The following is a 9,962-nucleotide window of genomic DNA, read 5'->3' as shown; positions in this document are numbered from 1 at the left end:
AAATATGACACTATTCATGACAGATCTGAACCCATTTGAACAGCTCCTGATGCTTTTCATAGCCAGGTCCCTTCATTTCCCCACAGTGCCGTTAACTCTTAGTGGGCATAACATGATTATGGTAATAAAATAATTATATTATTGTGTATGTTGTGCATTTTTTAAAGTATGGCTTTTAAAAGACCTTTAAAAACTTTTTTTTTTTAAATTTAAATTTTCACAGCCTTGAATGATGATTCAAGCACTAAACTCCAGCCTCTGAGTCAGGAGTTCTGGGCTGGTTCAACACACAGCTCGTGCTGTGACTCCAATGAAAGCTGCTCCAGAGAGACTCAAAGGACGAGTTTAGGTGGTTTAAGGACCATCGGTGTTTTACCTTCTAGTCTGGGGGAGTTTTGGCTGTTCTCACCCAGTTCCAGAGCTGGAAGGAAGCTGGGAATTATCCTTCAAATGTTTGCCTCTCCCTGGGGCTGTGTTCTCCCTCCTTTACGTTTTCTTTGCCTGTGGCTTTGGTTCAGCACGTCCCAGCACTGACAGAGCTGCAGTGGGGCTGCTAATCCACAATCCCATGTTCTGCAGGGAATTAAATGCCCTACAGGGGCAGCACCAAACACCCATGAGCAGGCAGCGTTTAAGGGATGCTCCCCTACACGGTGCCCTCAGAGCCCTCCAGGGATGTGCTGGATTTGGGCTGTTCAGGGAAGGCTCCACCGTGGTTTTGCACCCCAAGCCCCTTGCCCAGGCTGCAGGGAGGCAAGAGCCAGCACTGCACCTGCAGTTCCCACACCCCCACTCACAACCACCTGAAATAGGGGGGCAGCTAAAGGAGTGGGGGAAAAGGTGTGCTCGGAGCTTCCCCTCCCTCCAAGCCACCCCAAAAGGCTGAAGAGCCACAGGAACAAGCCACAAAGTGAAGGGGGAAAATCGATCTTTATTGTGCATGGAGCGAGCGGGCGCGATCGGCAGCAGCCGTGGTCGGTCCGGCACAGCCCCTCCGGTGCTCCCTCACTCCCTCCTCCCTCCCAAAACCAGGGAGGGGATTCTGCTGCCGGCTGCTCCTCCCAGAGCCCCAGCCGCGCTCCCTCTCCTCGGTTTGGTGGCCAGAGGGCATCAGTGGCGACCACGGAATTCCTAAAAAGCGGCTGGATAAACAGTGCCGAGGCATCAGCCTTTCCCACGGACGCTGGGGACGGACCCCCCGCCCCTGCCTCTCTTTCCCCGGCACATCCTCCCTCCCTCGGGGCAGCCCCACGGGCAGGGACGTGGAGGCAGCGCAGGGTGGATTTAAAGAGTTTATTCGCTCGCACCAGACGGCGGCATCCCTTCGAGCCAGAATGAAAAACCCAGTGTGTACAAAGTCACAGTCACGGCTTGAAGAGCGCCGGGCAGCACCCTCAGAGAAACACAGAACCGGTGAGAAGTCATCGGCAAGTCCCGGCGTTATGTACAGCTAAGTGCCAGCTCGAGTATTCACAACACAGTAACGTACTGCAACAAGTCGCTTCGGAGTAGTTCCCTTGAGAAACAACCTTCGCTCCGGCGGGGCCGGAGTCTGTCCGTCCGTCCGTCCGTCCGTGCCGGCTCAGTGCCGCTGGCACGTGTGCAGGCGGGACGCGTCGGCGGGGCCGTGCTCTCGCTGCAGGCGACACGCCAGCCCCTCGGCACACGGGCAGCGCTGGAAGATCTCCAGGCCGTGGGCGCCTTTCCGCCGGTGCCGGGTGCACACCTGCCCCTCCCGCAGCACCGGCTTGCAGATCTTGGACCAGAAGTGGCGGGCGCAGCACAGCCCGGCCGCGCAGTCCGACGAGCGCAGGCAGATGTCACCCTCCTGGCCTGTGGGGACAGCGAGGGACGCTCAGCCGGGCGGGGGACACCGGGGGGGGGCATCCCCGGCTGATCAATCCCGAACCACCCCACGGGCAGGTTGCGCATCCCGGGTTTATCTTCTGGAGTCAGTGGGGCTGGGGGGGCATCCCGGACCGATCCCACAGGAGGGAAAGGGAGGCATCCCGGACCCACCCCGTGGGAGATGGTGGAGCAGAAAGGGCGTCCTGGACTGAGCCCGCCCAGGGACAGTCGGGGACACCGACGTAGGGGACATCCCGACTGATCCCAGGGCACAGCAGGGAAGGATAAGCATCCCGGACGGATCCCACGGGGGACAGCAGGGCAGGGGGCAGCCTGGACTGGTGCCCAAGGCACAGCAGGGAAGGATGGGCATCCCGGATGGATCTTAGGGGACAGCAGGGAAGGATGAGCATCCCGGACGGATCCCAGGGGACAGCAGGGAAGGATGAGCAGCCTGACGGATCCCAGGGGACAGCAGGGAAGGATGGGCATCCCGGACGGATCCCAGGGGACAGCAGGGAAGGATGGCAGCCCCAGGCGGGACAGCGGGGTGGCAGCAGCCGGGGCTCCTCACCTTTGGCAGTGGGGAGCCAGGCGGGAGCTGGCGTCCGTCGGGGCAGCGCCTCAGTGCCCGGCTCCTCCAGCTCGGCCGCTCCGTGCGGCGGCTCCAGGGGCGTGCAGAGACCTGCGGGGACAGTGGGCGGCTGTCAGCCTCGCGTGGGACCCCGAGCCCTCCCCAGCCCCGGTGTGCCCTGCCCTCACCGTTGCTGCAGGTCATGCCGGGGCAGCACATGGCATCGCGCAGGCAGCGCTTGCGGCGCCGCCGGCAGCCGAGGCACAGCGGGGCCCCCCCGCCGCGGGCCGCACCCCCGCAGAACTCCTCGGGGCCGCAGTCCTCGTCCTCGGCGCACGGGAAAGGCTGGGGGGGGGACAGAGGAGACGGGCGGATCAGCGGGGCTGATGCTTCTATCCCCGAGTGTCCCCTCTCCTCCATCCCCGCTGTGTTCCCTCTCCAATCCGCGGAGGGTCCGCTCCATCTATCTCCCGTGTGTCCTTCCCCGCTTCCACCCCCGGGACATCCTCCCTTTCCCGGTGTCCTCTCCATTCCCGAGGTGTCCCTCACTCCATCCCGTGTATCCGTGTCCCATCACCCGGTGCGTCCCTCTCCTCAATCGCCGGTGTCCCCCTCTCCATCCCAGGAGCGTCCCTCCATCCCCTGGGCAGCCCCTCCATCCCTCAGCGCTGCATCGCCTCTCTTCTATCCCTTCCATCCCCGGTGTCCCCTCCATCGCTCGCGTCCCCCTACTCCATCTCCCAGTGTGTGTATCCTCATCCCCAACGTCCCACCCTACATCCCAAAGGTGTCCCTCAACTCCATCCCCGATGGGTGCCTCCACTCCCGGTGCGTGTCCCCTGCCATTCCCGGTGTCCCCCCGCTCCACCCGTGCCCTCTCCTACCTGCCGGGTGGCGGCCGGCGGGGCCTTGTTGCTGCCGTCGAAAGAGGGTGCGGGGGCGGCGCTGGCCTCGGCCGCCCCCCCCGGGGGGGGTCCCTTGATGGCGTTGGAGCTGAGGGCACCCCCGGGAGCCGCCGCCCGCCCCGCCGGGGCCGCGCAGCTCAGCGCCGCCAGCAGCGCCACCAGCCCCCGCATCCTGGTGCCTGCCGTGCCCGCTGGGTCCCCGAGCAGCAGCACCGAGCCGCGAGCAGCGGCTCCTGCGCCGCCTTTATACCCCCGGGGCTCCTCCTGCCCGCCCCCTCGGGGCGGGGGGCCCGCCGGCTGGGATTTCAAAGCGTTCCCGGGGGGGCTGTGCCCGTGAGCCCCCAAAACCGCCCCCAGCCCGCCCCGAGGGCTCCCACATTGGTCGGGAGGGGGTTTCGCAAGGGCGAGGGCTGATCCCCCCGCCCGGCATCCCCCGCCCCGGTTCCCGGCCAGATGCTCCGCACTCCCCGACGCCGCCGCTGTCTCCAGCCGGGCGCGCCCGACGGAGGGGACCGGCAAGAGGGAATAGGGGGGGACGCTCCTCCTTGTGCAACCCCCCATAGTGGGTGGGAGCCGCTGTGGGTGCAGAGAGCCCCCCCGCCCTCCCCCCATGGCAGAGTCGGTCCTTTGGTCTCCTCTAAGTCTCCCCCCGCCGCCTCCCCCGCGTCCTTCCTGGCGCCAGCGCAGCCTCGCAGGAAAGGAGAGGGGCTGCTCCGCATCCCCCCGCGCCGGGCGGTGTGCGGGGACACGGGGGGGACACGCGACGGGACTCTCGGTGTCCTCCCCCTACTCCCCTGACCCCAGCGGGGCGGGGGGGCAGCGGCGGTGGGGGGGAGCTCCGGGCCCTTTGATGCGGGGAGATCAAAGGCGTCGCCCCCCCCCAATTCCCCATTCCTTTCCCAATTTCCCCCCCCCAATTCTCTATTCTCTCCCGATTGCCCCTATTCCCTCTATTCCAATTCCCGTCCGTCCCCCCCATCCCCATCCATTCCCCCCATTTCCTCTCCATCCTTTCCATCCCTCTATTCCCCCCCATTCTACCCCATTCCCTTCATTGCCCCGCATTCCCCTCCATTCCCCCCAATTCCCATCCATTCCCTCCGTTCTCCCCCATCTTCCCCATTCCCATACATTCCCCTCAATTCCCCCCAAATTCCCCTCCATTCCCCCCCATTTTCCCAGTTCCCATCCCCTCCAATTCCCATCCATCCCCCCCATTTCCCATCCATCCCCTCCATTCCTCCCATCCCGTCCATTTTCATCCATTCCCCCCAATACCCATCCATCCCCCTCATTCCCCTCCATTCCCCCCATCCCCTCCATGCCCCCCCATTTTCCCCATTCCCTCCCATCCCCTCCAATCCCATACATCCCCCCCAATTCCCATCCATCCTTTCCATTCCCCCCAATTTCCATACATTTTCTCAATTCCCCCATCCCCTCCATTCCCCCCCCCCAATTCCCCAATTCCCTCCATTCCCCCGCATTTTCCCAATTCCCCCCATCCCCTCCATTCCCCCCCAATTCCCCCCATCCCCTCCATTCTCCCCCATTTTCCCAATCCCCCTCCATCCCCCTCCATCCTCCCCAATTCCTCCATCCCCCCCCATTTTCCCCCCTCCCCGCCGGGGCACCATGGCCCCAGGGCGCCCCCTGGCGGCCCCGCCGTGCCATCGCTCCCCCCTCCCCGGTCTGTAATTAACTCTCGTTAATTAACCCCCGTTAATTAACCCGGCTTTTTCCCGACGGCGGCACCGTGCTCCCGTTTATTTCTTTTCTCAGCTTGGTTTAAACGAGAGTACGAAGAGCCGGAACAGCGCCCCCCAAATCCCCGGGGTGGGGGATCCCGGACGCCACAATCCCTGCACTTAACGCCCCCCCTGTCCCGGTATCGCTGTCCCGGTATCCCCTGTCACTGTTCCAGCCCCGAATGGCTCAAGCCGGGCTAATAATTGCCCGGGAAGGTTTCGGGAGCACGGCGGGCAGGTGCGGCAGCAGCGGCTGAGTCACGGCCGGGCGACATCCCCGGCACAGCCCGGCCACCCCTCCTGCCTTCCCTATTTTTAGCCGGGAATAATGAGAGCCACGCCTCGCCCCGAAATCTCGGTGTTCCCCTGGCAGTTTCAGGTGAGGGCCACGTCACCCTGGCGTTTTCATTGCATTATTAACTTCGACCTGCGATTGCTGCATCCCACAAAATGATTGGTGGCGATTCCCAGCTCCTCCTTGGGCTGTTCTCACATTTATTTCCCTCCCGAGAGGAGGTTTTGTTGCTCCTTTCCCCCGGCTTTTGCTCACCTCTGTGTCATCGTCAAATCACAGAATGATTTTGAGTTGGAAGGGACCTTAAAGCCCATTCAGTTCCACCCCTGCCATGTGCAGGGACATCTCCCACCATCCCAGAGGACTCCAAGCCCCATCCAGCCTGGCCTTGGACACTTCCAGGGATCCAAGGGCAGCCACAGCTGCTCTGGGCAACCAGTTCTGGGTGCAGAACCCCACATTTCACCATAATCCAGAAGATCTGTCCCAAACTCAGCTCCTGCTCTGGTAGAAACCCACTGACAGCCGTTCAAAAGTAATTATTTTTATTTCAACTCTATAAAGTATACAACAGGCACTCGGCAATTACAGCTGCAGGGGGAGTACAGAGCGAAACAAAAGCCATGGAAGTTTATGAAAAAAAAAAAAAAAACCAAAAAAAAAAACCCCGAAGTTTCTCAGTCAACATCCAAAGAGTGCAAGCGGCCGATGGCCGGGGCGTGACCGACATCTGCCCAACAAACAAAACCTCTGCCGTGGAAGGAGAGAAAATCAGAGTATAAAACAAAGGGCTCGGGTAAAACCAGCGTAAATCGGGACTCGAGGGGGAGAGGCAACTCCAAATGGGAATTTCCCCTTTTTCTGAGAAAGCCCTAAGAGCACCCAAGGCTGGGGAGCCGTGGAGGAGCTTGCAGGGCTCATCCCCGTGGATGCAGGGAATGGGGCAGGGAGAAGCACAGATCCTGTTTGGTTGAGTGGTGCAAACGAGCCTTGTCTTTGCACCGGGGTTTCAGGTCAGGAAAACGCCGCTGGGGTGGATTTTTCCCAGGTGGGAGATTCCCGAGGGGGGCTGTGTGGGACAGCACGGATGGGTGAGATCTGCAGAGCTTAGCAAAACAGGAATACCTGTCTACAGACTGCTAGGATGTCAGAGATTAATTTGACCCGCACATCACATTTATACATTTCACAGAAATGACTCTGTATCTCATTAACAGATACACAGCTCTGGTACATTGAACAGAAATCAGAGAACGACGTCATCATTTCTGTAATTCATCAAGATCAGATAATAAAGGCTTAGAAATCGGTAGCAGAAAGAACTGTAAAACGCAGCAAGCTAAGAAAGGACGACAGTTTGAGGTGTGTTTGTCTTTGTCATGCAGCATAACACCAAATTTGTCTTTTTTTTTTTTTAAATAAGATGCCATGGATTTAAGGCACTTGCAACAATGCCAGATAGCCAGTGACGTTCTAGAACTATGGGACAGGTGGGTGAACAGGACAGCTGACAGAAAGTTCAATCATACTGACAAATATGACATTAATTCAAGTCTACCTCGACCTAAAAACATTACATTACAAATAAGGAAATGAAGGAATAATGCCATGGAACTGGAAAAGAACAGAAAGTTCTGTGTGACCCACATAACATCGACACGAAAATACCTATTTACAGAAATATCTGCTCGTGGTCCTGTTGTTGAAGAAGAGTTTGCTGTGGGCATTGCAGCTCCAGGAGAAGCTACAACACCAATCAAAGCCCCCTCTGGAAACACGGGAGCCGATTCCCCCTTCCCTACAAACGCTGTCGTCCCATAGATCAGGAAAGGAGACAAAGAAATAAGGACAGGAGGTGGAAACACAGAGGCAACCCCTTGTTGTGGATATATAGAGATATATATAAAGCAACTTAAATATATTATTATAACTGAAGGCTTATCATATACATATGCAAAGTGTTAATGCTCAAGAGAGGCCATGGAAGTCGAGTGAGGTGTTTGATATCAAAATAAACTCAGATTCAGCACAGTGCACGCTGCAGGTGTCAATTCCCATGCCTGGCACAAGGAAAAAAGGGACAGGAAAAAGAAACCAAACTCCTCAGCCCATTCTAGTCCCTCCTTCCTGCCCACGTTTTCAGGTGGATCCCCAAATCCTTGTGGTGCTTTCCCCTCCTTGCCTGCCAAGTGCATCAGGTGTCACCATCCTGGGATAAACTCCTACAGAAAGCTGTCCCCATGGAGTGAGAACTCAGGGGGATGGGAGGGAAGCATTTGGCTGTTAGGCCTGTTTTAGATGCCTGGTGAATGTTTTAGCCCTCGTGCTCAGCCTTGGCTCTCAGTGCTGTCCATCCCTTGGAGAAAGGTGGAAAAGCCAGCAGGAGCTGCCTTTTCCCTGTGAATTTGAAGGCAAATGAAGTTTTAATGGTTAAAGAGCAGCAGAAGTGACTGTGCCAGAGGTGTGGCTTCACCCTTTGGGAAACACAGGGAATTGCAGAGCCACAGACTGGTTTCAAAGGTGTCACACGACCCAGCTCACGTTAAACAGCAGACACGGCCCACGCCATCAAAATACCCTTTTGATTACATCCTTTAATGAAAAACATGCAAGAGAGTTGGGATTCAGCATCAGGGAAGGAACTTTTTACTGCTCAAGCAGACCATTGCCATGTCATACGTGGGAAGAGTTCTCATCAGCAAGGCTTGATCTTTCCACAGCCAGCTCCTGGCAGCTGAGACCAAAGGAGGCAGTACCCGCTCACCCATGGCAGGGGCTGGAATGAGAGGACCCTTAAGGTCCCTTCCAAGCCAAACCATTCCATGATTCTGTGATTTTTTGGGGCAAGGTCTCTCAGAGAGACCAAAAGCTGATGCTTCCTGTTGGATAATGGGAAAACCTTTAGTCCTGGGTGTATGCAACAAATGGGCACCCAGGACAGGATCCCTCTGCTGCATCCTATAAACCAGAGGAGGGAATTAGAGCAAAGGAAAAGCAGTAGAAGTGAGGGAAAAGCATATCCTGATTATATTGTTTTCCCCAGTTCTTTTTTCCATAGGGATTTGACCATCCCTGTGTTAAACACAATCTTGTGGATCTGGCATGCTGGAGACCTCACAGGGATCTTCAATATCCATTTCCCATTGAATTCCACTGACTTTCCTGTGGAGCTCCTTAGCCTGCAGGGGCATCAGGATTACTGGCAATGTTCCATCAGGGCCAGCAGACTGGCCCAGTATTTCTATTTTAATGAGATTCTTTAAACATGGAAGAGATGCAGACATGGAGACCTGGAATCATCAAAAGGGAGCACGGAGCCTCTGCTACATATTCCTGACAGGATGGTTCAGGGACAGGTTTCTTCCCAGGTGAGGAATGGATGTAGCACCTCGAAAGGACATCACATGTTTTTCCCTTTGGGCCTAAAAAGGTCAAAGTTATCCTTAATTTCATACCTAACCAGACTGGTGGGCTGCTGTTGCTTTGCTCAGGACCGTGATTGGAGCACTGTGAAATGGATCAATAGATGTACAATGGATGAATTCCATGATTTTCTTTTTCCATGCATGGATTGGTACCAAGGGAAAGGAGAACCGAAGCTCAAAGGTGGTGCTGCCATGTGAGGGAAGCAACCCAACTCTGCCTTGACAGCATCTGCAGCAGTTGTGCTTTTGTTTGACCAGGCTGAGCCAAAACATTTCCAAAACAAAGAGGAAAGGGAACATTCAGTCTCGTCGGGAATACTGCTAGGAAAGGAAAAGGACACATTCCCCCCTGCTTTGATGGGAGTGCTTTGCCCGTGCTCCTCCTGGGCTCCAGCACTGCCCTGTGGAGCTCAGAGGGTGGGAATAGCCCAAATCCTGCACTGGAGTAGCTGCAGCACTTCATAAGTTACTACTGATCCTACGGAAAAAGCAGCTGGAATTAAGTGCCTCTTACTCTACGGATCTCTCACTCTGCTAATCAGGAGTGTGCCAGGATCTCTGTGGCCACAGAGGAGGAGTTCTGTGCCGGAGAAAGGCTCTGTGTCAGGACCACCATGCCCACACCAGGTCACGTTCCAACAGAAAACATGGAGAGCACTACTGTCACTAAGCAAGAAGTCCTAATGCCACTGGAGTTACTGGAGCAGCATCAATCAAGGCATCATGGTGACCCCGAGCACGAATCCTCCCCAGTTCCGGTCTTCCCGTTCCGCTGGCAGCCACGTCCCAGGAAAAGCTGTCCTCAGCAAGGCAGAAGCAGGTAAGAGAAATAACATTAAAAATCTATGTCCCATCCTGAGTTGTCGTCAGGGGGTGGCTCATCACTGTCCTCTGGGAAGCTGTCGAAGTTGCTCGTGTCCGTGGGAGACGCGACCTGCAGGGGGAATGGCAACAAGAAGGGGATGTCATTCCCCCTTCATCCCATGGGCATCCCAGAGAAGCCCCAGCAAGCCAGGGAAGTGCTGCATCCAGAGCTTTTTGCTGGGTAATTTCCCCCAGCTGCCCTACTCTCTGAGTTTTCCTACTGTTGCCACAAAATTATCACAACAGACTTGGAAAAAGCCTCCTCAGACCCCATGATTTCCCATCCATGGCTCCAGGATCCTG

At 56.9% G+C, this 9,962-nt stretch overlaps 2 protein-coding genes across 4 annotated transcripts in view; both read right to left on the bottom strand.

Annotated features, from left to right (window-relative positions):
* Nucleotides 1-911: 911 nt before the first annotated feature.
* Nucleotides 912-3,498, bottom strand: DKK1 (dickkopf WNT signaling pathway inhibitor 1). The gene is made up of 4 exons (XM_033066438.1): nucleotides 3,307-3,498; nucleotides 2,611-2,767; nucleotides 2,423-2,533; nucleotides 912-1,833 (listed from the first exon to the last, which is right to left on the bottom strand). The coding sequence occupies exons 1-4, from the start codon at nucleotides 3,496-3,498 to the stop codon at nucleotides 1,583-1,585; spliced, it is 711 nt and encodes a 236-aa protein (XP_032922329.1). The 3' UTR covers nucleotides 912-1,582.
* A 2,400-nt stretch (nucleotides 3,499-5,898) lies between these two features.
* Nucleotides 5,899-9,962, bottom strand: part of PRKG1 (protein kinase cGMP-dependent 1) — a 358,167-nt gene continuing 354,103 nt past the window's right edge. For all 3 annotated transcript variants that reach the window (XM_033066125.2, XM_033066123.2, XM_033066126.2), the window contains exon 18: nucleotides 5,899-9,729. In XM_033066125.2, coding sequence (XP_032922016.1) covers nucleotides 9,631-9,729 — 99 coding nt within the window. In that variant the 3' untranslated portion in view covers nucleotides 5,899-9,630. The remainder of the gene's footprint in view (nucleotides 9,730-9,962) is intronic.

Source organism: Catharus ustulatus, chromosome 8 (assembly GCF_009819885.2).
Source record: "Catharus ustulatus isolate bCatUst1 chromosome 8, bCatUst1.pri.v2, whole genome shotgun sequence".
Classification (NCBI taxonomy): Eukaryota; Metazoa; Chordata; class Aves; order Passeriformes; family Turdidae; genus Catharus; species Catharus ustulatus.
Note: the sequence above shows the minus strand (reverse complement) of the source record. Positions and strands in the feature narration are given on the sequence as shown.